This window comes from Podarcis raffonei, chromosome 7 (assembly GCF_027172205.1).
Source record: "Podarcis raffonei isolate rPodRaf1 chromosome 7, rPodRaf1.pri, whole genome shotgun sequence".
NCBI lineage: Eukaryota > Metazoa > Chordata > Lepidosauria > Squamata > Lacertidae > Podarcis > Podarcis raffonei.
This window is the reverse complement of record NC_070608.1, coordinates 77723254-77750538: the sequence shown is the minus strand read 5'-3', so window position 1 is coordinate 77750538 and position 27285 is coordinate 77723254. Positions and strand designations below refer to the sequence as shown.

The following is a 27285-nucleotide window of genomic DNA, read 5'->3' as shown; positions in this document are numbered from 1 at the left end:
TTTGAAGTTGGAGCAAACATGGATATCTGACACCTGCTTCATTCCCTTAAGATGCTCCAAAATTTTAGTTACACGTCAAGTAGGATTTAACTTGTTCACCCAAGACCCAGTCCCTTGCACTATTCTCCACAAAAATCTCACCTAGAAATATAACTCAATTTCTTCAATTTCCCATAATCTTTGACCTGTTGGTGTGTTTGCAATTTATTTCTTTTTTAATAATATTTTTATTAAATTTTCAACAAAAACAAACAACAAACACAACAACCACCAAAAACAAAGAAAAATATACACAAAAACAATATCAAATCCATAAAATGAGATTCTCTTGGACTTCCATCTCCTCTATTGTTAATCATTTCCTTCTGCATCTTTTATGATAATCCAAAATCCTTTATCTCTCCATTGTGTCCAAAATTCACCACCAAACTACAAAATTCACCATTTTCAAGTGGACCACTTGGGATTGCTGGGCTGGGTGGACCTTAACCTGACCCGTTGAGGAACTCTTTATCATGGTAACAAAGAAAGCATGTGAAGGAACATTTAACACTGATTAGTTGTGCCTTCAGTACTTCGTTGTTGATGACATCCATCTGTCTTAAGAGGGCGCCTCCAAGGATGAGGTCAAACCACTGGATTGGCAGTACTGAAGTGACCTTCCATGGTACACAAGGCTGATCAGTGTGTCTGGAGGTCCTGGACTGCCCAGATGACAAGACCCTCCTCTCTGCCTCACTGATGTGGTCCAAAGAAAAGCAGAACAACACCTGCTTGGCTGCAGGAGTTGCCGGAAGGGGGCATGGGGGCATCGTATTAGGGGTTCCACTCTGGATTTGTGTAGGATTTACTCCCTATCTTCTCCTGAAGATATCCCACAAGGCGGCAGAGTTTTACTTTACTACTAAGGGATAAGAAATTAAGAAGAAAAGGTAAAGGACCCCTGGAAGGTTAAGTCCAGTCAAAGGCAACTATGGGGTTGTGGTGCTCATCTCACTTTCAGGCCAAGGGAGCCAGGGTTTGTCGGCAGACAGCTTTCCAGGTCTAAATTGCTTCTGGTGCAACAGGACACCATGATGGAAACCAGAACGCACAGAGACGGTGTTTACCTTCCTGCCGCAGCGCTGCCTATTTATCTACTTGCACTGGCGTGCTTTCAAACTACTAGGTTGGCAGGAGCTGGGACAGAGCAACAGGAGCTCACCCCGTCGTGGGGATTCGAACTGCCTACCTTCTGATCGGCAAGCCCAAGAGGCTCAGTGGTTTAGACGGTAGCGCCACCCACGTCCCATTACATCTTGGGGTATTTCACTATGCTACTGCTCTGTAAATTCAAAACTAGTGCTGAGAGAATATGGCCTTCTAAAATTCTCAGAAAACTGAGAAACTCTGATTCTCTTTATGTTCAAAGGAACTCTGTCTTGGTTCATATTATTGGAAGAAGGTAGCTGGCGTTGACCGGAAGGAGTAGGGGCCATGCTCATTGTTTCCCTTGCCCATATTTAGATGAAATTAAGACTATTAGGTGGCGCTGGGTGGCGCTGTGGTCTAAACCACAGAGCCTAGGGCTTGCCGATCAGAAGATCGGCGGTTCGAATCCCGGCGACGGGGTGAGCTCCCGTTGCTTGGTCCCAGCTCCTGCCAACCTAGCAGTTCAAAAGCACGTCAAAGTGCAAGTAGATAAATAGGTACCGCTCCGACGTGAAGGTAAACGGTGTTTCCGTGTGCTGCTCTGGTTCGCCAGAAGCGGCTTAGCCATGCTGGCCACGTGACCTGGAAGCTGTACGCCGGCTCCCTTGGCCAGTAAAGCGACATGAGCGCTGCAACCCCAGAGTCGTTTGCAACTGGATCTAATTGTCAGGGGTCCCTTTACCTTTAAGACTATTATAACTGGATCTAGTTTGCTGGATCCAGATTTCTCCACCTTCTTACCTGGTAAAATGGGAGCTGCAGTTTCGCTGATTATTATCCAGGGGATGACTGACAATCCTCAAAAGTTTGGTAGGGGCTTGAAAGAGAACAATTTTTTAAAATTGCCAAGATTTTCTGGTAAATGTCAAATGCATTGGTAGTTTCTGGGGGTTTGACGGTGAAAAGGACTGACTGCAAAACTGAGGAGTGGGCTGGCTCTATTTTGGGGTGGGTGGCTTCCCCCCCAACCCTCCCTCTAATCCGTCTGTGGCCCACCAACCTGTTTTCCAGTTAAGGTAATATTTAAAAGGCTCTGTGTATCTACTTCATAGTGGGTGGAATTTTGTGTGCCTTTTATACAATCTGGAACCAAATGATCTCATCCTAGTCAGATGCTGCATTACGAGAAAGCACGCTTTTATCCTGACTTTCAGATGAGCTAGGATTATTTTAAATATTATGCTTGGTGGGGTTTTTTGTTGTTGCTTTTGGCAGTAGTGGTCTCCTTGGCTTTTTTTTTTTTTGCTCAAGAAGAGTTGGAATGCGTCCCAAGTTTGGATTGACTTGCATGTTACGTTACGTTAATTTGTTTGAGGTCGAGATGGCATTATTCACTCAGATGGCACAGTTTAGTCTTGGTTTTCTCTAGAATAAATCACGAATTTGGAATGACTGACTCTCAGCAGCGATGCTCCCTAGAAAGGAAAGTGGGCAATAAATCTGCATTTGGGGCCGTTCTGTGGACTTATCTTTACATTGTGGCGATTACAGTAATTGACCGATAACAGGAAAGTGTGATGCTGAGGTCCCAGTGCTACTGGTAAACTGAGCATTTCCTCTCGCTAAAGCAAGCCGGTTTGCAACTTCAAAACTCCTAATGTTGATCTGGCCATTGCTGATTGGTTTGCACAGCCAGCAAGCTAGAAATAATATAAAGGGCAATATGGCGGCATGCTCAACTGCTAGAAACTACAGTCCTTTGATATCAAAGTGGGGAGGAGATTCACAGGAACTGCGTGTACCAGGCTTCCTCACACTTGGCCCTCCAGATGTTTTTGGCCTACAACTCCCATGATCCCTAGCTAGCAGGACCAGTGGTCAGGGATAATGGGAATTGTAGTCTCAAAAACATCTGGAGGGCCAAGTTTGAGGAAGCCTGGTGTGTATGGTGCAATATCCTCATTGCACGTAAAAAAGAACACCATGCATTTAGATAATGCATATTCAGCTCCAAAATTTACATCCTCACTTTGCATAATCCTGGTTTTGGTAGCTCTGGGGAGATGCAAGGAACTGTGCCAAGATGCTTGCCTCTTCCTTCCCCCTTTCCATGTGTGTTTCATCCTAAAGTTTTGGTATTTTGCTCCATTTGTAAAACGGGCACATATGTGCTGTGCCATTGGCTCTTGCTTAAATATGGTGGCTCATTCTAGACCAGAGTCAGATGGAAAGTGAAGATTCTGTCCATAACAGAATCTTCATCTGAACCAGCAGCCTATTGGAGCTAGTGATTCTTTGCAGATTCAACCTTGCTGCTGAATATAAACCTGGCTAGTTCTGATTAATGGGACGTGGGTGGCGCTGTGGGTAAAAGCCTCAGCGCCTAGGGCTTGCCGATCGAAAGGTCGGCGGTTCGAATCCCCGCGGCGGGGTGCGCTCCCGTTGCTCGGTCCCAGCGCCTGCCAACCTAGCAGTTCGAAAGCACGTCAAAGTGCAAGTAGATAAATAGGGACCGCTTACTGGCGGGAAGGTAAACAGCGTTTCCGTGTGCTGCGCTGGCTCGCCAGATGCAGCTTTGTCACGCTGGCCACGTGACCCGGAAGTGTCTCCGGACAGCGCTGGCCCCTGGCCTCTTAAGTGAGATGGGTGCACAACCCCAGAGTCTGTCAAGACTGGCCCGTACGGGCAGGGGTACCTTTACCTTTACCTAGTTCTGATTAAGAGACATCTTGTTAACAGCTGCCTAAAGGTGATTTCCTCCACCCTATCCTTTTGGCTCTCCAACTTTGAGTCCAATTCTTGTGTGGAGCCAGGGCAACCATCCCAAGTTGCCAACTCTCTTTTTTTGCTTAGGAAAGCTTGCCTTGCCTGTAGATTCCTGTCCCCCTTCTTGATTCTTCCTTTCCTGCTATCGCTGCTACTTTCTCTTCCCTGCTGTCCACACCTAGTCCCTTTCTAGTCAAGCTTGTGGCTATGCAAGTTGTGTAATATTCACACTGAGTGCTAGTAAATGGAACTATATATGGCAGCAGGAATAATAATAATAATAATAATAATTTATTTATACCCCGCCCTTCCCGGTTCAGAAAACCGGGTTCTGGGCGGTTAACAACAAATTTAAAACACTTAATTGATGCAACAAAAAACAGCATAAAATACAGTATAAATGTGAATAACAATAAATTCAAAATTCAAAAATCAATTTAGGGGGGAAATCCATCCAATAAACATTAGATGATCCCCAGGACTAGCTGGCTAAATTAGTCCTATTTGGGCCAACGAGGAGACCAGGGGAGAATTAGCTGTGGGATCCCAGAGTGGGTAATCTTCATAAAAAGGGGAGGAGGAGGGAAGGAAGGGGAATAAAAGATCAGGCTAAGTTCAAATTGAAAGCCAGGCGGAATAGCTCTGTCTTACAGGACCTGCGGAAGGAAGTTAAATCCTGCAGGGCCCTGGTCTCATGGGGCAGAGCATTACCCCAGGTCAGAGCTATCACTCTAGCCTCCTGCAGGTTTTAGTCATAGAAAAAACTGCTTCAACCCAACCTAACAATATGTTGGACTAACTTTGAGCCTGATCCTCAAAGTGTGATACTGATAGCTCCTTGTATGCAAACTAAGTTGCTGCGGTTCTGTGGCTTTTGTGACTCTTGAATGAGTTTGCGCTGTAGTATCAAAGTTCAAACACCAGTTACGCCGCCACCACTTTATGTCCTCTAAGAGTCTAGGTAGCTGAAATTGTTTAAAGAGTTTGGGGAATAAAGGCAGCCAAGCAAATTAAAACTTTTTTTTAACAGAGAAATTAACTGATTAAGAAATCCAATTAATCGTATTTTCTGATCCCTTGTCCCCAATGTTCCTTCTCCCCAGCATCACCATCAAAAATGAAAAAAAAAAGGTTAAAAAAACAAGACTTTTCTGGCATGAGTATTCCAGAGTTGGTTTCTCTTAGGGCTGGTTAACAGGCAGAAGAAGACTTTGGGCGCCCCAAGAAAATTTGCAATGGTTTTTCGTCTTTCCCTTTTTCAAGTTTTAAATTACTGTACTTTTCCATGTATAAGATGAATTGTTTTTTAAAATAAAAAAGTATGTTAAAAAATTGGGGTCGTCATATACGTGGATTGTCAGTGGCTATTTGGTGTGTTATTGGGGACTGTCAAGGGCTTGTGTTGACTGGCTGTCGCTGCGGCAATAGGGCGGGCGATTGGCGGCTTCTGCCGGTGCGGGGACAGACGATAGGTGGGTTTTGCGACACGTATGAGTGGCAGTGTATGTCAGGCTGGTGAGCGATTTTTGGCTCCACCCATACTTGTACTCAACAGTGAACTGATTAGGGTTGCCAGATTTCTAGAAGTAAAATTGAGCTTTTGGGGGGAAATGAAATTCAAAGTTGTTGAACTTTTTTAAGGAAACAATTCTGGGAAATTCTGGATATATGGCAACCCTTGTAGTGATGGGATATTAAGAATTACAGTGTTAGTGGCTCACTTTTGAAATGTACATAGGATTAGCATTGATTTCATATACCTAAAGGAGATTATAGCTTTATAGATCTTAATCTTTTCCTTTTAATTGTCTGAAAAGCTTCGAAGACCACCACAGATGAGTTAAATATTTTTGCTGATACAGTGGTACCTCGGGTTAAGTACTTAATTCGTTCCTGAGGTCCGTTCTTAACCTGAAACTGTTCTTAACCTGAAGCACCACTTTAGCTAATGGGGCCTCCTGCTGCTGCCGCACCGCTGGAGCACAATTTCTGTTCTCATCCTGAAGCAAAGTTCTTAACCTGAAGCACTATTTCTGGGTTAGCGGAGTCTGTAACCTGAAGCGTATGTAACCTGAAACGTATGTAACCTGAGGTACCACTGTACTTTTAGTTGCTCTGGCGAGGCTGCACATGCATGGGTGTCGCATTCATTCGCATAAAACAACAACAGGAGATTCATCTATGTAGGTGAAGGAATGTATGCTTGAGTTTGGCCGCTGAAATGCTTCATTAACGGAACAGAAATATTAGTTCATTGAGTATATTTCTATCCTGGTTTTGCAGGTGGGCAGAGAGTTTGCCTCTCAGACTGGCTTATCACAATCAAAGCGCTAAAATGCATCTCAAAAAATTATAAAATACCTAACAGTAGCAGCAAATCAACAGTAATAAAAGAGGAAAGATTGGGATCTGACTGGTTTAAAACAGCTGCTGCCCAAACGTGAAGATAAATGTTCATCTGCTGCAAGTTCTCGGACATCACAGAATGGTTTCTCTGCTTTTTCAGGCTTGGCTTCTTAGGGGATCCTCATTTTGAGCGTCGGCTCACCTGTCTTTCAACGGAAGTGACTAGTATTTCAGAGAGTTGAGTGCAGCACCCTTGAAGTGTAGCTTCTCAATTGCAATTGCACCTTTCTTCTCTGAAATAGAGATTTGACATGAGATGATGAGTAAGTTTTAGAAACGAGTCCTTGGAAAGTGAAAACAGTCATACCTTGGGTTAAAAACGCTTCAGGTTGAGCGTTTTCATGTTGCGTCCCGTAGTGACCCGGAAGTAATGGAATGGGTTCTAGGGATGATCGCGGAGTGGCAGTGGGGTCCGGAGGGAGCACACTCCCCACCAGCACGCGTGACCCTGGGGTGCGTAGCATACTCCCCCTCACAGACAAAGCCATGGCTGTCTGGAACATCGTTCCCTCTGTCTAACCTTTTGCGGTCTCAGTAGTCTGCGGTGTCCTGTCTGTAACCTTTGTCCCTGAGACCCTTTGTCTCCTTTGTCATACACTGTGCAAGGGGGAAATGACGCGGTGGAAACAGGTGCCAAAATAACTTTGTACCACCCCACGATCTCGGGACCGAAGATGTGTAAATGTCACAGCCCAAAATGTATCTGCCTGGCTTGCATATTTGTCCCAATAAAAGGAGGCTCCACAGGGCTAGCCGGCAGCTTGCATGCAGCCCACCTGTGCGCAGCTCACATGATGATCAACACCTGTCTTGTGCCTTCACTTCAATGGGTTACTTCTGGGTTTCGTCACTTGCGCATGCACAGATGCTCAAAATGACGTCATGCGCAGAATCGCGGCCCGCACACGCACAGACGCGGGTTGCATTCTGCTCAGGTTGCGAACGGGGCTCCGGAACGGATCCTGTTCGCAACCAGAGGTACCGCTGCAGTTCAAAAAGCAGCCAGACCCCTGAATTGGAGGGTAGAGGAAAAACCTCATGCACAGTTGTTGTTTTTAAAAAACAAAACAAAACCAGAGGCCAGTCTATCTAGTGTAGGCATAGGCAAACTCGGCCCACCAGATGTTTTGGGACTACAACTCGCATCATTCCTGACCACTGGTCCTGTTAGCTAGGGATGATGGGAGTTGTAGTCCCAAAACATCTGGAGGGCTGAGTTTGCCTATGCTTGATCTAGTGCCTAGAGTGGATTGCTGCTTCCCTTCTCTTTTTGTTCCTCCAAACTTTGGGCTTGGGAGGACAGCTTTGCAGGTGATAGAACTTGAAAGAGGAGAAGCCAGCCAAAGGGGTGAAAAACAAACAGGATATATGCTATAATATTGTATGGGAGCAGAACAAAAACATCTGTAAAGTGATGGGCAAGGAGGTTATCCATGCTTCCTCCAGGTGCTTCCCTGTGCTCAAATCCTCCTGAGATGGCAAGGCAAATGGACAAAAGAATTATTATTTCCTTGGACTTTTATGTCCGACAACATTGTTGTTGTTTAGTCGTTTAGTCGTGTCCGACTCTTCGTGACCCCATGGACCAGAGCACGCCAGGCACTTCTGTCCTCCACTGCCTCCCGCAGTTTGATCAAACTCATGCTGGTAGCTTCAAGAACACCATCCAACCATCTCATCCTCTGTCATCCCCTTCTCCTTGTGCCCTCCATCTTCCCCAACATCAGGGTCTTTTCCAGGGAGTCTTCTCTTCTCATGAGGTGGCCAAAGTATTGGAGCCTCAGCTTCACGATCTGTCCTTCCAGTGAGCACTCAGGGCTGATTTTCTTAAGAATGGATACGTTTGATCTTCTTGCAGTCCATGGGACTCTCAAGAGTCTCCTCCAGCACCATAATTCAAAAGCATCAATTCTTCGGCGATCAGCCTTCTTTATGGTCCAGCTCTCACTTCCATACATCACTACTGGGAAAACCGACATTACTGTTATGAAATATGGACACAGTGCGTGGAACGAAGCTTAGAAGGCATTCACAGGGCAGTTTATTCCGTTTTCACGACTTTCCCCAGCCTAGCTGTTAAGTTCCACGTTGTATTTGAGGATTCACGTGACGTAAAAGCCACTTCTGGAACTGTAGTGCTCATTTCCTTAGAAAATACTGGCTGGAGTGGCTGCACTGCATTGTGGGGATCTCTTAGCCAAATCTTTTGCGGGACCTTATTATACCTGCATTTAATGGTAGATAAGAATGTCATGCTAGAATGTTAAAATTCCTTATAGAGAACAGATATGGGTATATGAAGGCATACTTTTTGTGATTTTTAAAAATATATGCGATGTTCAAGGTTATATGCATTAAACGGCTCAGGACTGCCAATACCTCAAGGACGCCTCTTTCCGTATGAACCTACCCAGCACCTGAGATCATCTTCTGAGGTCCTCCTTCATGTGCCTCCTCCTTGAGAGGTCCGGAGGGTGGCAACACGAGAACGGGGCCTTCTCTGCAGTGGCTCCCCATCTGTGGAATGTTCGCCCCAGGGAAGTTCGCCTGGTGCCTTCATTATACACCTTTAGGCGCCAGGCAAAAACATTCCTTTTTAACCAAGCCTTTGGTTGATTTGATGGACTTCCTATACCCTTTTAAAATGTGTTTTTTTGTGTGTGTGAGGAGGGGCTATTGGGTTGTTGTTTTTATTTTGATTGTATATTTTGTGGTTTTATATCTTGATTTTGTTCTGTGAACTGCCCTGAGACCCCCCTCCCTGGGTATAGGTCAGTATATAAATTCAATAAATAATAATAAAATGAGAATAACGGGGGTGGGGACAAAGTATCAAATAAGATCAAACAAAGTTTGGATCACTTACCGTGTGTGTGTGTGTGTGTGTGTGTGTGTGTGTGTGTTGCCTAAAAGTATTATTCCTTGCCTACAGTGGGGTTTATTATCTTGGCTATTTATAGGAGAGAGTTTGTTATCTATGACATTTGTGGTTTGCGAGGATAAACAGAAAAGAAGCATTGCAAAAATGGGCAATTCTCCCCACCCTCATGAAGCAAATTAGTTGTTTCATTGTTCCAGCGGAAATCTTGTGGCCCTGTTAAATTCAGGCTTGTCAAAGCATAAACGACTGTGCTTTGTTAGGTCAGGTAGGAACGACGTGAAGCCCAGTTCATGAATCGATACGGTTCAGGCGTCGGCACGGAATAATGAGAGAATAATTTCCCTCCCGTGTGCTGCGTGCAAGCGGGATTCAAATAAGGGAGCTTTTTCTGAGCTCCCCAGCTCGGATCTCGGCTGCGCTGCCTTGCTCTCTTGCAAATCCGGCGAATACTGCAGGCATTGCAGTGGCAGCAGGAGCTGCAGACTGCCCTGATTTTGAAAAAGATGACATCATCTCTATTAATGTGCGGTGCTGAGGATGCTGGAGGGGAGGGATGCTGAGCCAGTGTGTGAGTAGAGATGGATGCAGATATTTATGGATCTGTACACGCATGCAGCAATTTTCAGAAACCCTCCTTGTTCAGACCTCAGCTATAGATGTTCTGGGGTTATTTACTTTTAAAAAAACAACCTTGTAAATGGCTGGTGCTTGGCGTGAATTTCATGGCACACTTAGAGGGGGGGAAGAGGCACAATTTGTTTCTGGGTAAATAACCAACAATGAAATGCGGACTACTTTATTTGGTAATTGTTCTTGCTCACCTGGACTGGAACCCATGCTGGAGGGAATCATTTTAAGGCAACCTTTTAAAAGACATGGAGTGTTGATATATTTATTTTATTGTTGGAATTTAATGAACGGGCATCCACAAAACCACCCCCTCCTTTCCCCTTCAGCATGTGTAGAACATGTTAATTTGGCCATAAATGGGTATTCTTGTATTTTATTAAGGCATTCCTCAAGAGTTGGGAGATACTGATTTCTTTGGATATCTGGAATAAATGAGCTATATATTTAAAAAGGGGGGATGGGGACCGGGACTTACATGCTTTTACCAAATGTAAAAAGCTGGTCAGAAGAATTGCCCACAAAAATGCAAGTATGGAAAAGCTGGCTGCCTCCCAGAACAAAGGAAGCTGAGAGGGGGAATGGAATTAACAGGTAACACTGAGAGTAATGCAATAGGGAGGAGAGAGGTGTGTAGATTTAAAGCTCGTTGGTTTGCTACTGACCATCCTCTCTGGGTCCAACTCCAGATAGTTGGGTGGAAAGTCTGAAGGCTAGGGGATGGTGCAGATGATGCATTTGTGTGTGTCTCCCCCCCCCCAATGATTTTCAAAGTATTTCCAGCGGAAAAGTCTGAAATTGTTTTGTGTGTTGCATAAACGTATCTCATTCTGGAGTACAGTGGTACCTCGGTTAAGAACTTAATTCGTTCTGGAGGTCCTTTCTTAACCTGAAACTGTTCTTAACCTGAGGTAAAGGTAAGGGTAAAGGTACCCCTGCCCGTACGGGCCAGTCTTGACAGACTCTAGGGTTGTGCGCTCATCTCACTCTATAGGCCGGGAGCCAGCGCTGTCCGCAGACACTTCCAGGTCACGTGGCCAGCGTGACAAAGCTGCATCTGGCGAGCCAGCGCAGCACACGGAACACCGTTTACCTTCCCGCTGGTAAGCGGTCCCTATTTATCTACTTGCACCCGGGGGTGCTTTCGAACTGCTAGGTTGGCAACCTGAGGTACTATGGGTTAAATCACAGAGCCTAGGGCTTGCCGTTCAGAAGGTCGGCGGTTCGAATCCCCGCGACGGGGTGAGCTCCCGTTGTTTGGTCCCTGCTCCTGCCAACCTAGCAGTTTGAAAGCACGTCAAAGTGCAAGTAGATAAATAGGTACCGCTCTGGCAGGAAGGTAAACAGCGTTTCTGTGTGCTGCTCTGGTTCACAAGAAGCGGCTTAGTCCTGCCGGCCACATGACCTGGAAGCTGTACGCCGGCTCCCTCGGCCAATAAAGCGAGATGAGCGCCGCAGCCCCAGAGTCGGTCATGACTGGACCTAATGGTCAGGGGTCCCTTTACCTTTACCACTTTAGCTAATGGGACCTCCTGCTGCTGCCGCCGCGTCACTAGAGCACGATTTCTGTTCTCATCCTGAAGCAAAGTTCTTAACCCGAGGTACTATTTCTGGGTTAGTGGAGTGTGTAACCTGAAGCGTATGTAACCTGAGGTACCCCTGTACTTACCCAAGTTAAGAGAGTTGCATTAAAAGTTCTTAAGCTAACATAGCCGATTTCTTTGCAAGCCCATACGAAAGCTCTGTGCAGGGATCAAACGCAAGCACAGGCAAACTCGGCCCTGCAGATGTTTTGGGACTACAACTCCCATCATCCCTAGCTAACAGGACCAGTGGTCAGGGATGATGGGAGTTGTAGTCCCAAAACATCTGGAGGGCTGAGAGTTTGCCTATGCTGGATCAGACTGAAGCTCAAAGTTGAAAAGTACAGGGTCGTTTCTAGTTTGGGTTAGTATCCTCATGGTCACAGATACCTTTTGGAAGTGGGCCAAACATGCAGTGAAGCTCTTTTGATGTAAGAGTGTGCCAATGTGTCTCTCCTAGGTTTGAATGCAGGAGCAGGTATATTTTTCCAGCGGTGCCTGCAAAGGAATTTGATGTCTGCACCCGTGAACTGTGACTCGGAGGGCTCCTGTAAAATTGTAATGGAGGTGAATGGCTGCAAAGCAACTAGCAGCAGGCAGAGCCTGATTCCCATTTCATTTGCTTGCCATATAAATTTGGCATTAGGTACCTGTACATGTAAGGGACGCGGGTGGCTCGGTGGGTTAAACCACAGAGCCTAGGACTTGCCGATCAGAAGGTCGGCGGTTCGAATCTGCGTCACAGGAAGCGCTCCTGTTGCTCGGTCCCTGCTCCTGCCAACCTAGCAGTTCGAAAGCACATCAAATTGCAAGTAGATAAATAGGTACCGCTCCAGCGGGAAGGTAAACAGCGTTTCCGTGCGCTGCTCTGGTTCGCCAGAAGCGGCTTAGTCATGCTGCCCACATGACGCGGAAGCTGTACGCCGGCTGCCTCGGCCAATAAAGTGAGATGAGCACCGCAACCCCAGAGTCGGTCACGACTGGACCTAATGGTCAGGGGTCCCTTTATCTTTTACCTGTACATGTGGGAACCTCCCAGGCTCCTTCGCTCACCATTTCAGGGCACCTGGAATGTGAGAGGCAACGCCTCATAAAAGGTATTACACGGTGTAGGATTATTCGCGAACAGCAGCTTCGTACAAAGTCAGTCTGGATTGGTTCAATTTTAAATCGGCAATTTCCATCCGCTTCTCGCATTTCCAAACTCATACATTATCCCAACAAGCATGAGTACTAATTGGCCGCTAGAAGAGTTGAAATCTATTTTCTTGCAGCTAAATAAAGCTTGGGTAGCTACCAAGGAGCATAATTCGGAACATCTGGCCGTGTTGCCCGTTTCCCTTTTGTGCCTTGGAATGAATGTGTGTTGGAATTGATGAATTGATATAGAACGATGCTGTTGCTATGCAAGCACTCTCCCCATCATAGGTGAGGCCTTGTGCAGGGCTCAGGCCGGCAGCTATAAGACAGCCAAGCTTTGATGTTGCTTTGACGGAGCAGCAGTCCTCTCCTTGTTGCCAGCTCCACCTTTACTGAAAGGTGTCCCTTCAGTTAGGGGAGCCCAGCTTGCTCCAGCAGTCATGTATGTTAACAGAGTGAGGGAGATCCTGGTGGCAGTGGGGCTTCTAAGATGGAGTCCTCGGAGGGACCGCAGTGTGACAGCCTTGGGCCAGAGGGGTGCACTAATATCATAGGCTCAACTCGCAGATGTGGCCGCCGAGATCATATAACACTGGTCCTGAAAGATCTTCATTGGCTCCCAGTAGGTTTCCAAGCACAATTCAAAGTGCTGGTGCTGACTTTCAAAGCCTAGTATACCTTTTTTTTAAAAAAAATAAATTTTTATTAATTTTCCAACACAATTATACATTTTTATCCAAATTTTAACAAAATAACCTCGGCCTAGTATACCTGAAGGAGCGTCTCCACCCCCATCGCTCAGCCCGGACACTGAGGTCCAGCTCTGAGGGCCTTCTGAATGTTCCCTCCCTGCGAGAAGTGAGGTTACAGGGAACCAGGCAGAGGGCCTTCTTGGTAGTGGCGCCCGCCCTGTGGAACGCCCTCCCATCAGATGTCAAGGAAAGAAACAACTACAGTGGTACCTCTAGTTGTGTTCCGCTCTTGTTACGGACTTTCAGCTTACGAACGCGGCAAACCCAGAAGTGTTTACTTCCTGGTTTGCCACGCACACATGTGCAGAAGCAATCTGCACGCTTCGTGCATGCACAGAAGCGTTCGGTCATGCCGCACACATGCACGGAAGAGGCGCTCTAGTTGCGGACTTTTTGGGGTGTGAATGGCACTCCAAAACGGAATAAGTCCACGACTAGAGGTACCAGTGTACTTGACTTTTAGAAGACATCTGAAGGCAGCCCTGTTTAGGGAAGTTTTTAATGTTAGATATTTTATTGTGTTTTTAATACTCCGTTGGGAGCTGCCCAGAGTGGCTGGGGAGGCCCAGCCAGATGGGAGGGGTATAAATAATTCATCATCATCATCATCATCATCATCATCATCATCATCAGGGGATTGCCCCCATTAGTCCTTAGTTTCATTCCCTGAAGAAAGGCAGTCTGCTTCCAGGATCATGACATGCACATTAGCTTACAAAAGAGGTGAACTGTACAACCTTAACACCAAACAAATTAACAAGCAAGCAGAGGTTTTAAAAAGCAAATCACACAACAGAAGATTGAGGGCGATGGGATTGCACTCTCCTCGCCTTCCCTGGCTTTAGTTTATCCTGCCAGCCGTAACCAGCACTGTTTGTTTATGGAAGTAAATGTGAGATTAAGAGGTTGTGTTTTGCCATTCTATAGGTATCTAAGGACACTAAGCAAGATCACTTACTCGCAGACTAAAGGACCGAAAGTTTGCATGAGGAAAGGCTGTTGGTTAACTGGGCAGTATAATGTGCCTGTCGTGAAAAATAAAATGTCCACGTTGTTTTGGATAATGATTTTAATCAATTATCTGCACTTTCTGGAAACAGTTGAAGACATTTTGTTCTGACAAGCTTACCAAGCTGGATAAAAGAGTTTTTACCACCAGGGTTTTAGTTTTGCTTTAAATATACTTGTGTTTTAACTGTTATTAATTATCTTACCTGTAAATTGCATTGAGAAGGTGATTTATAAGGGAATTAATAAATGTAATTATAATAATAAATAACAATTTTGCAGCCTACCCTGAAGAGTGTCACACTGTCTTCATTGGTGTTTAGCTCCTATTAAGTGTGATTTTGGATTGCAGCCTAAATATTTGCAGCACAATGATAAATACGTGGCAATACTTACTGTGTCATACTTATAGTGCTTGACCTCTCTGCTCATATTTTGGACCTGTTTATGTTCTCTTATGGGCTTTTAAATATATGTGAGAGGATAATGGACTCAGATTTAAGATTTTATAACTGCAGTTGTTAGAGTATGCTTTTTTTGCATGTGGATGACATTTAAACTAAGCTGTTTTTTTAAAAATCTGATTTTAGGGCTGCTGTTCTACTACAGCTGCATTGAATAGGGTAGAGTTTTTCACAAGGAACTGTACAATAAGCAGTCTTCTTCGCTCTCCGCAGTGTAATATGAAATGGTACAATCCATTAAAAAAGCTATACCATGAAATGCTGTAGTCCCAGAAACTTTTGTCTTTGTTGAATATGTATAGCTCAGTTCTCTTCTGGGAAACGCATATTGATTTTAAAGCCAAATAACCTCCATTTTATTTATTTCTTCAGGATTTCGTAAAAATGATGAAATGAAAGCTATGGAAGTCCTGCCAATCTTGAAGGAGAAAGTTGCATACCTGTCAGGTAAGGAGATGCATTTTGTGTACAATCCTGATCTGTATTTCATTGATATTTATTCAGTGCTCACCAGCAACACAATGTTGTCCATTTTTACTCAGCGGTCAGGCTCAGTTGGGTCAGTTGAATTTACCTGCATGGGAACGTGCGTTGGGCTTGCAGTCTAGGACATGAATGAGGTGTTGGCAGCAAAATAACATATAAGATGCTTTGAAGAAAAACTTAACCAGGTTTTTCTCAAGTCTTTCTCCTTTCCATGTAAATAAAAGAAGTGTTTAATTTGTATACATCGGAACCTCAGTTTTCAAACATAATCTGTTCGAAACGTAATCCATTCGAAAACCCAAGGATCAATGGGCGGTCGGCAGAATCCATTGAAAAAATGGAGAAACGCGCCTCAGAAGTCGTTTGACTTCCGAGGCACGTTCAAAAATGGAAGCAATTACTTCCGGGTTTTCTGTGTTCATGTTCCCAATTGTTCGACTTCTGAAATGTTCAAAAACCGAAGTTCCACTGTGTAAGGAGTTCAAACAACTTGATATCTTTAGAAGAGTTGTCCTGTTTTTAAATTTACCTAACAAATATTACTTGTGTTTCTTTGATTTGAGGTAGGGGGTGCATTCCAAATACTCAGTGGATCACTCCTGCATAAAATTGCTCAGGAATTTTAACTTAAAAGAGGATACCGTATTTTTCGCCCCATAGGACGCACCGCCCCATAGAACGCACCTAGATTTTTTGGGGGGGGGAATAAAGAAAAAAAAATTATTTCCCCCCCAGGTGCGGGGCTGGCGCAGGGGAAGCCTGAGCTTCCCCTGACCCCAGCCCCCAGAACAGGCTGCTGCCTGCGAGCCCGGCGAGACCTCCCGCCGGGCACTCAAGGCTTGCGGACACTTGCCCTGTACTCCGGGCTGCAGGCTGCTGCCCGCAAGCCTTGCAAGCCCGCGGGAACTCCCGCGGGGCTTGCAAGGCTTGCAGATAGCTTCCTGAAGCCTGGAGAGCGAGAGGGGTCGGTGCGCACCGACCCCTCTCGGTCTCCAGGCTTCAGCGAAAGCCTGCATTCGCCCCATAGGACGCACACACATTTCCCCTTCACTTTTGGAGGGGAAAAAGTGCGTCCTATAGGGCGAAAAATACGGTATATATTTTTTGTTTCTCCCGATATATATACTCCATAGTGCTACCTCTGAGGATGTCCTTTTGGGGTAGCCATTAGAGTTTTAGACTAGAACCTGGGAGACCAGGGTTCGAATTCCCACTCAACCACTGGGTGACCCAGGGCTAGTCTGGGTATCTCAGCCTAACCCTTTGGGGAAACACCATCTTGAGCTCCTTAGAGGAAAGTGGGGTATAAATGTAATGAACTGTTCTTTATTCCTCTGAATCTTCTCTTTTTAAGAGAGGTTAATAGGACAGTCTCTTCTGTATTCATTTGTAGTCTAGGGCTTATTAATCCAAGAGCCAGGTGAAACATCCTAAACAGTTTCTGATGGGTTTACCTTACTGGTTTTTTTAAAAAAAAGGTTAAGGACCCCTGGACGGTTAAGTCCAGTCAAAGGTGACTATGGGGTTGCGGCACTCATCTCGCTTTCAGGCTGAGGGAGCTGCCGTTTGTCCACAGACAGCTTTCCAGGTCATGTGGCCAGCATGACTAAACCTCTTCTGGCACAACGGGACACCGTGATGGAAACCAGAGCTCACAGAAACACTGTTTACCTTCCCACCAAAGCAGTACCTATTTATCTACTTGCACTGGCATGCTTTTGAACTAGTAGGTTGGCAGGAGCTGGGACAGAACAATGGGAGCTCACCCTGTTGCGGGGATTCGAACCGCCAACCTTCTCATCAGCAAGGTTCAGTGGTTTAGACCACAGCGCCACCCGCGTGTGCCTGAAGCTGTTACGGCATTTCAAAACCAGCTAGTTTCTAAATCTGTGGAAGAGCGGGAACTGAAAGCCAGTTGGTGAAAGAATCGGACCCTAAACATTGAAATGAGCTTTCTACGGCCCCATACGTCGCTAGGTAGCTTTCCAAAGAGCAGCACGCAACGTGCTTTAATGGTTTGCGGCTGTTAAATAGACTACGTCTGTGACATTCTTTCAAGTTTAAACACTTTAAAAGCTGTTGGGATTATCGTGGAGCAGTCTTTTCGCCCACAATCCCTAAGCAACTGACTACTTAAAAGGATGTGTTCTGCCTCCCAGCTCTGTTTGGTTTAGCGGTGTGAAATTGCAGAATGCAAAAAAAGGGTTTTAACTCTGTCCTATCGCCGCAGCCCAGATTTGCTTGAAAAACCCACTTGCTGGGCTCAAAACAGCACCCTCCCCTTTGACGCATCCCAACAAAAAATAAATGCGAATGCTGCTTATATAGTTGTGTTATTGTGCTCATAGGAAAACATTTAGTGCTGTATAATACTTTTCGAACTCGGAAATCTCTGGTTTGAGTCTCATCTTAGCCATAAGTAGCCTGAGGAAAATTCCAAATATGAGTTATGTGGATAATTATTCTGATTAGAGACATGAAGCTCCTTTTTTGAAAGGGGGGGATGCAAAAAAAAAAAAAAAAAAGAGAACCGCCCCCCTTTCCCCTAAAAGCTGAAAAATGTTGGGCTATGACATATGAAAGGGTAGAGAAGCTTGTTTCAGTCTGGGCAAGCCTTCAGTTGTATTTATTATTATTATTATTATTATTATTATTATTATTATTATTATTATTATTACTGCCCTTCATCTGAGAATGGGAGGGTGGTTTACAATATAAAAACTCAATAATGCACAACAAAGTAACAAAACCAGTAACACCCTGCCACACACACAATTTAAAAGGACGTAGATTGTGCTAATAGCCAAAGACCTGAGATAAGAGGAGTTCTAGAAATCCATGATTAATATAACAAATATGAAGAAGCAGAAACTGAATGATAGCTCAGGAAAGGGGACTGATAATATTTCATGTAGTATTCATTGAGTCTTGGTTTCCCCCCTTTCTTCGCAGCTCTTTTAATGGAAATAAGTGCTTTATTTCTGCTTGACACTTAGCTCATGGTGCCTAAGGTTAGTAAGGGTCACGTGTTGCATGTTCTGCCACCGTGAGCAATGGCCCCGACATGATTTACCACCTTTTAGTGGAGGCGAAACAATAGAGAAGATTTCTCAGATCCCAAATTCAAGCATGATTTATCTGACTGCTGCGCAGGACCCCAGAAAAGCACTGACTCCGTAAGTCAAGACGCACACATCCCTCCCAACCCCATAGCTGTACTTGGGGGGAACTCAGAACCTTCAGAGTGCTACATGGTCAAAGTTAGCTCTGTACCCCTCAGCCAAGTTTGGGGCTGGCAGTGGGGTATCTGATTTGTAGACATTTTGAGTGTTAGGAATATGGTTCTGTCTTTCTCGGTTTCTAAAAGTCAAGGTGGCGTAGAACAGCCATTTTTGTTGACCTTTGTTTTACTCCAGACACTGCTTGTGTGTTGGTTAGGACAAACCTAGACTTGTATGGGCCCTTGAAGTGTGAGATAGAAATTTCTCTATAAATAAGTCAGTCAGTCAGTCTTATACCAGGGAACTATTCCCAAATCAAGCTGAGCTCTCAAATCAACCTACACACACACACACACACACACACACACACACACAGATAGTTGTACCTCAGAAGTCGAATGGAATCCGTTCCCGAAGTCCATTCGACTTCTAAAACATTCGGAAACCAAGGTGTGACTTCCGATTGGCTGCAGGACCTCGTTGGACGTTCGGGTTTCAAAGAACGTTTGCAAACCGGAACACTCACTTCTGGGTTTGCGACAGTTGGAAGCCAAAATGTTTGACTCCCAAGGCGTTCAGGATCCAAGGTACGACTGTACAGTCTAGGCTTTAGTCAGGGTAGTTTGCTCTATGGTTAGCAGAAGATACGCGCCCTAGATTCCTTGTTACATCTTTCACCAAGATGGGCTTCGATTTCTTACTCAAAATGCCTGCCTTTTGCTACAGATCTTCTGTAGCTGCGTAAGAGGCAGCCTACCTGCCTTTTATGCCAGCCGGTGAAAGTATATGGAGCTAGAACCATTTTTCTCTTTTTGTTTCTTCGGCTGCAGATCTGTGGTTCTTTTGTTCATTGTTCTTGGTTAAACAAGACTGTGTTTTCTCATCCGGGAGAGTCTGACTAAGCTCAACTCGCCCTAGGTGTAAGTCTTTCTCTGCTAAGCCAAGTTAATGGAGCAGCTGGGTAGTTAGACTTTGGAAGTTTAAAGCTTCGCTTTGTTATCCCGGTAGTGCCTCTCATGATATATGAGTCCAACAATGCTTTAACCCCTGTAAGTGTTGGTATCTATTGACAATGTGTCTCTCCTGTGTTAGAATATCTTTAGTTTTGGCAGTAAAGCTGGAATAACTGAGCACCCATCTAATCTGGGCTTCTACATGACCCCTGGAGACCCCAATGGGTTCTTTCTGTTGTGTTTCAGGGCAAAGGTGTTGTTGCCCTGTGTGTAAAACTGGGTGGCACCATTTTTTCTTGGTTTACTGTACCCCAGAAATGTGTGAATCCTAATCGGAGATGACTGTCAAAGATTAGTGCTGGAGAGAGATCAATATCTTATTGGGTTTGGGTTCATTAACTGTTGCACATTCCTTTTCTCCCCCCACCAAACCTACATTCCTGGAGATTATAATTTTGCAATAGCGTTAAAATAAAGAAGAAAAATACCCTCCCCCCCTTTTTTAAAAAAAGGCTGTGTAACTGTATAGATAGGTTTGCTTAATTTAAAACATTTATTATGAGCTTTTCATTGCAAATACAACTCCTGAGCAGGTTACAAATGAAAGCAGTTTAGTACCTGGATACAGGTACTAAAAAGCAAGGCACGTGGTTAAGAAGCCAGCTGAAATAAACCTCAGCGCTGGCACCAAAGTCCACAAACTGCTGTGTTGAATAACCAGGCCTTCATCTGGTTTCGAAAGGCTAAAGTAGTGGGTGAATCTCCATGGCAGATCTCTACAAATAGCATGGACGTGCCGTAATTGATTGGCTAATTTAACTAGAGTGAGCTGGAAAATTGTCCTGGGGGAGATAATAAAAAGAGGTAAAGTTGCGCAGTTGTGGGAGGAGTTGAAACTGATAAGATTGCTTTTTGTGCCTTTGCTCCACTGCAGTAAGTCCAACAAAAATTGTCTTCTGGCATTGCTTCTAAGTCATGGGTCGGCAACCTAAGGCCCATGGGTCAAAGGGGCCCACAGGGGTTGTTTAACCGGCCCCCGAGCCTCCCCTGAACCAAGCCGCCCGCTCGGCGAGCCCCCACCCGCTGTGCTAAACCAGCGCAGTGACTCGCTTCCGCGGTGCTGAGAATCGCGCATGCGCTGACACTGAAAATCGTGTCTATGCAGACACTGGAAATTGCGCATGCATGATCCGGCCCACAGAGGGATCTCCGCTGGAGTTAATGGGACCAGGCGAGGTAAACCTTGCTGACCCCTGTTTTAAGTGGTATAGTAATACCGATGTTAGTGATGGATGCCTCTACTGGATCTTAAGTTAAGCACGTAGCGTCACCAGGAAGGCAAATAGTCCCCTGGACGTCAAGGAAATAGTCACAGCAGTGGCCACAGACTTTCCATGTCAGGTTTGGCACATGTCCTTTGTCCTTTCTCAAAAGGGGGCCAAGGTAGGAGACGAAGGAACGTCTGATGAGGTCATAGCCAGTCCTGGCTCTGTATCGTTTCTCACACTGTGCATGCAGCTGACTCCGCCATGTGTTCATTGCGGCTCAGTGTTTTGCTGTCTTTTGCAAATGCCTCAGCTTCTATCTCTCGTAGCCTTCAAGAGCCCCAGTAATGGATGCAAAAGGGACATGATATAGTTGCTGCTGTGAAGCTAAGGTTTCTGGGATCTGGCCAGTGTCTGCATGCAAGACTAACTGGGAACTCGGTGCAGCCTTTTCTATAAAGTCCTTGGAAGTAGGGATAGGGTTGTTGGTTTTCTAGCTTCGAAGAACAATCCTGGTCTGCATGTTTTTGTAGTGGTCATGTTGCGCCAATGAGTAGCTTTCTGTTCTCGGCCTTTCCAAGTGGTATGAGAGGCATTGTAGAGTGTTATTAGGAGCACCAGTAATTTATCTACCACTGTAAGTGTGCAAAGTAGTTTATAGACTCCCAGTTAGCTTGCCGTCAAGACTGGGCAGTGGGGATGGGAGGGAGAGATGGAGGGAGCAACAGAGGGGTGTGGTCAGGGACTGGCTGGACAATGAGGAATTGTAGGACATGGTGGGGACACGGGAAGACAGATCAGAGGATGAAGCGGGGTCAGAATGGCTGGATGCTGAACAAGTAACAGGCTCGAGTGAGAGAGAGAGGAAGAAGAGGCAGAAAACACTGCAGACGTAGGACAGGTAGCTGAGGAGGAGGCTGAGGCTGCAACAAATTCACAGGAGCCGTCCAGTCCTACTGTATTCCGCTCCGCTCCCCTCTTGTCTCCGGGAAGTCGGAGACTTTTGCATGTAGCAGAACGACGAGCACAGAGGTCTCAGTGCCCCCTCCCCGAAGGAGTTTTAAGAGTGCAAGGGAAACAGCCGGACAGGGAGGAGACTTAGGGGGAAGTGGGAGGCTGGATTGTCAGTTCTGGCATCTGCTTGCAGTAGGTTTCTTTGTATTCTGTTTCCTTGAATAAAGAATCAACTTTACTGCAGGTCAGTCTCTGTGCTGACCTGCAGCTCACAGGTGTGAGCAATAGATAGTGTCGGCATTGGGAGCGGAAGATCTGGGTTCAAATCTCCATTTAACCTTCCAAGCTTATTGGTACAAGGTCCCAGGGTACGGTTTGAAGGCACATGAGGCCACCACCTTGCTAAAAACTAAGCAAATTGTAGTCTGATCCGTGGCTGGATGGGTCACTGTCTGAGAAACACATCTACGCTGCCTTTGGTTCCATGATGGAAGGAAGGCCAGATACAAATGCAATAAAATAAAGCACAAAATAAATGTTCAGGGTTGTTTGGGGAATTGCCAAAGGGTTGCTCTGTGAATGCTGATCTTGAGTCCTGGGACAAAGGCTGGAATGCCAATGTGATCAGATAAATATTAAATATTTACTTCCATCATGTTTAGCATGGTTCTTGTAGACCTGAAAACAAGACCTTTTGTAAACTGCTTGTCCCCTGGTGGTGTGTGTGTGGTTTTTGTTTTCAGCAAGATCTTAAAACATTGGCAACATCTTTTTATTGAGCTAAAGCCACGCTTGTAGAAATGAACATGTGTAGAATCCCGTGCTGTCTTCTCAAATGCGTACTGTCAGATTTCATCCCTCCCCTGGGCAGAATCTCTTATCGCCAGTGCACACCGTAGCCTGCAGTTGGCACTCAATATGTTTCTTTTTCAGGTGGAAGAGATAAGCGCGGAGGCCCCATTCTAACATTTCCAGCTCGCAGCAACCATGATAGAATACGACAAGAGGACCTTAGGAGGCTCATTTCATACCTAGCTTGTATTCCTAGGTAAGGGCATCTTCCCTGTATTATGATTTGAAGCTGTGCTACTTTGCCTCGCTGTGTCAAAACAGTTTAAAAGGGAGTCCTGTGTGGGTTCATACCAAGTTCATGTTCCTCTAACCTTCCAGTTGTTTAAGGAGATGTAACTCAGCAACCAGGCATGGCGCTCTGGAGAATTCAGAATGCTCTCAAAGAAGAAGCAGATCGCCATAAAGTTGGAGTAAGGTTGTTTTTCTGCACCATCTCGCCCCGAACGATCGGGGCTGCAATTAACAACAACGACAACAACAGCAAATGCATTATTCCAAGAGGATTGCCCTTAACCAGGAGTGCAGCCAAAGTCTGAATCACTATTGCTGCATTTGCTAGTGTTTTTCAGGCTGCAAGACTAGTTTATACAACTTGTGATAAATTCAGATGATAAAAACAAACCTATCCTTGGACTGTACCACTTCCTGCAGCGCGTTTGTGGTAGGGGGCACTTGTCTCTGTGCATGTGTATGAACACTATTCCACATTTACACACAGAATGAAAACAGCATGTCAGGGAAAGGGTTCAGCCTAGTCATCTCTTTATAATTTTTCCTGGGGGTGGGGATGTCTGTGTGTGTGTGTTAGCATTGAACTGTGCAACCTCACACCTGCTGCCTGAAGTGGCAGAGTCCGGGAAAAGCTTTACCACTCGATTCTGTGGATTTATAAACTGTTCTGAATTTATGAGCTTTCTGGCAAAGGAAGAAACCAGTGTTCCAAGGAACAAGGGAGAAAATGGCTTTTTGCGAACCGTAGCTTCTTGAGGACCAGCCTTGTTGAGAGTTATTTGTGACTTTGGCCAATTTCGGTGCATTGGCAAAGTGGCAACACTTAAAAGATGTTTTTCCTGGTTCACACTAGGCTGAAGCTGCTGCTGCTGCTTTTTTAAAAGTGCCAGTTTCACAGGGGGAGGACATTTCGTTGAACCGGCTATTAATTCCAGAGTAAAGTTTGCACCTTATAAATGGTACTGAACATGACTCTGCAAGACTGCTCTTCAACCCAGAAATAGCTCACATCTGAGCTGGCTGCCTCTCCTTCAGTCGGTCAGAATAATATTGAGTGAAGTGTAAATTTCCTCCTTGGGGCCAGCTGGCCTTACTGTATCTGGCTATGTATTGTGGGGCTTCAGAGCTTTCCAAAAGACTCGGCGTGGACCGAATGCCAGGCTGAATTTAGGCACTGGTAGCGTTTGACTCGAGTAGTCAAGCACACAGCTCTTTGTTTTTTCTTTTGCCACTTCAGTAGGTTGTTTGGACAACGGGCAAGTCAGCAAGGCACCTTCGTGAAGGAGGGAGCACTGTGGGATGGCTGACGGACATTAGAGAGTAGTTTTTGTCAGCACTGAAAACTTGGGCAACTGGTTTAGCCGCTCATTTGGAGGCAGCTGATAACTGCTAACCTGGATGGCTTTAAAACAGGGTTAGGGAGATTCATAGGATTAGGCCAGCCCCTGTAAGAACATTGGCCATTGGCTTGATCCAGTAGATTCATCCTAAATTGTTGCATACACAGGATGAGGTCCACTCGCACAACCAGACCTCCCTGCCTCCTTCCCCTCTGCCCCCCCTTCACCCCCTGAATCTTCTCTTGAGGGCTGGAGGGGGAACTCAGAACAGGATTAGCAGGGCACTGGGATAAGAAAGGGAGGGGGAAGCCCTGCTAGACTAGTGGAAACCCCTGCGCTGGATACAACCCACCCCTCTGCCTGCGCGCATCTGAAGTTTAAACTAAAAAGTAGAGCATTAACATTGCTGCTGCTTCTTTGGCGATCCCTCGTAGCAGAGTAAGATTGTCTTCAATGAACAAAGTCCGTAAGTGACTCTGGAGGCCAATTCTGGATCCACACGTCCTTCCACAGTGGGGACATAGGATTCTGGGCGGGAGTTGATCACGGTGAGGGTTTGCCAAGCGTGCCTTCCTCTTAGCACGTTTCTCCCTTTCGTCCTGAGTTTGAGCGTCTTCAAAGCCCGTGACACCTTTGGTAAAGGCTGTTCTCCAACTGGAGCGCTCGCAGGCCAGTGTTTCCCAGTTGTTGGTGTTTATATACTACATTTTCTTAGATTTGCCTTGAGAGAGTCCTTAAACCTCTTTTGTTGACCACCGGCATTGCGCTTTCCATTTTTAAGTTTGGAATAGAGTAGTTGCTTTGCAGCTCCGCCTTGACTGATCTTTAAAGGAGAAACATCCACCACGGAGCCAAGGCCCTATAGCAGATGGCTGAGAGAGTTGAAGCAGTAGCAAAAGTCTGTGGAAGGTCTTGTGAAACAAACAGCTTGCAAGGCTGCCTCTTCCTCCCGAATTCTTCACCCAACCAATATAACGTGGAGGGGTGATGCAGAGAGAGGAAGGCACGAGAAAGCAAGACCTCGTTGGCTGCACACATACTTAGTGGTACCCCAGTGTATTTTTATTGGGGAGCGTGGGGAATATGAGTGCTGTCACCCTGGCCTAGGGGACGAAACGTTGCAGTGTATTTTCAGCCCTCACAATCCCAGAGGAGAGATAAATAGGTTTTCAAGGAACTAGGACAGTTCATCAACAGACAATTGGTTTTTTGTTTTCTGAATCTCCCTAGGCTGAGTGTCATCAACATTCTGAAGTCAATAGGTCCTTGTTAGACTATGTAGGAAGTGTTTAAATTAGAGGGCATCTTAACAAAACAGAACTATTGTCTCACTGATATCTGGCTCTGTGATGCTACGGTTGCTTCTGTGCTGACTTTTAAATGAACTGTTAAAATTTTACTGAAACCTATGTTGTGCTTTATCCACTAGTGCAGGAGCACTCCAATAATAGAGGTAAACTAGGCAGGTGCCTGGGGAATCGTAGAGTCATAGAATTGTAGGGTTGGAAGAGACCCCAAGGGTCATCTAGTCCAACCCCCTGCGATGCTGGAAACTAAACTAAAGCATCCAAGACAGATGGCCGTCCAGCTATGAATACCTGTTGCATACCGTTCAGATGTTCTGCGGAAAGAGGGAAGAGAGTGTGCCTGAATGTTTGAGGAGATGCACCAAGACATCTTGGCATCTGGTTGCCTGAGTGATGTACATTACGTATGTGTAAAATGTTCATTCATCTACGGCTGGCTGTGCACTAGTGCTTAGTCCTACCAGGTTGTGTAAAATTCTGGTGAGGTGTCCTCCTTTTACAGGTGAAGCTCCCACTGAGTTGACGGATGGGAACGAGAATAGAATTGGCAGGCAGAGTAGCCAGGTTGGTGCCTGGGGACCATTCCTGCCTCTATTAACTGTTGTCTTGTTTGCTTTCTAGTGAAGAAGTATGTAAACGAGGTTTCACCGTTATTGTAGATATGCGTGGATCTAAATGGGACTCTATTAAGCCACTTTTGAAGATCTTGCAGGAATCCTTTCCCTGTTGCATTCATGTTGCACTGATAATCAAGCCAGACAACTTTTGGCAGAAACAGCGGACTAACTTCGGCAGCTCCAAGTTTGAATTTGAGGTAAACTTCTCAATAACCAATATTGGGTGCCCAAAGTGCTGCAGGGAAACCCGCCATTTGAACAGTGTTTTGGGAAATGTAAAACTAGCATTTGGTATATTAAAGTCTTCCATTTCAACGTCGCTGAGGATACTTAAGGAGCATAAACTCTTGTACTCCTCCATTGATGCTCAAGAGGGCAAGTGGGAAAAATAACCCCAAATGGCAAAACAAACAAACTAGAAATAATTCCTCAGTGGCCCTGGGAATGCTGGCTGTGTCAGCGATGACTGTGTCAGCAATGCCCATCATAGCTGTCAACGGTCCCTTATTTGGCGAGAAACTCCTTTATCCCAGTGCCGTGTCCCGCTGCTGTCCCTTATTGATGATGTCCCTTAAATTTTGTGCATTTCAAAGGAAGCAGCTCCTCCCCCTCCCTCCCTGCCAGCCAGGGAGGAGGGAGGCTCCAACTGTGTTGCTTGGCTGCATTGCTCACCCAATAAGGAGTCGAAGAACGACTGGGGGGGTGGAACTTGCATGCCTTGTGCCGATCAAATCGGCCGTGTTGCCGGGGGACGCGCCTTTGCTCAGCGCTTCCCAGCGGAGAGGTGACGGTGGTTTTCCTCGCTGCATCCCCTTTGCCGGATTGCTGCGCTGTGGGAACCACCGCTTGAGGCTTCGTTTGGCTGCTGGCTGGGTTTTCTGCCCTTGGCTCGGAGGGGCTCAGAAGATGAACATACCTGTGCTCGGAAAAGCCCTTATTTTGGCTGCTGATCCCTTATTTTCGAGGCTGCTAGTCCCTTATTTTGAAATCTGTAAGTTGACAGCTATGATGCCCATATGTTGCTCACATGTGGAAGGAACCAATGAACTCAGGTTGCTATGGACACATAGCAAAACTCCCGCTGCACCAACACATACTTATGACGTCATAATGCCCACCAGACCATCAGTTTCAGTGGCCCAGCCATGCCAAAGCTTAGGCGATCCCTACAGGCAGAGGTTCAGATCTCTCTACATGGTTAACTACTGTGATTTGGGAGCACAACACAGCTCCCCCATAGCTCCCTGGAGTTTGGTTTAATGGAACTGTACAGTTTCCAGTGCTTTAAATGTTTCTCGTCG

The 27285-nt window shown here is 45.8% G+C and overlaps 1 protein-coding gene across 6 annotated transcripts in view; it reads left to right on the top strand.

The window, feature by feature from the left end:
* TRIO (trio Rho guanine nucleotide exchange factor) overlaps window positions 1–27285 on the top strand; it is a 274403-nt gene that overhangs the window by 52099 nt on the left and 195019 nt on the right. For all 6 annotated transcript variants that reach the window (XM_053397146.1, XM_053397145.1, XM_053397147.1 and 3 more), the window contains exons 2-4: window positions 15131–15205; window positions 22571–22685; window positions 25989–26181. In XM_053397146.1, coding sequence (XP_053253121.1) covers window positions 15131–15205; window positions 22571–22685; window positions 25989–26181 — 383 coding nt within the window. The remainder of the gene's footprint in view (window positions 1–15130; window positions 15206–22570; window positions 22686–25988; window positions 26182–27285) is intronic.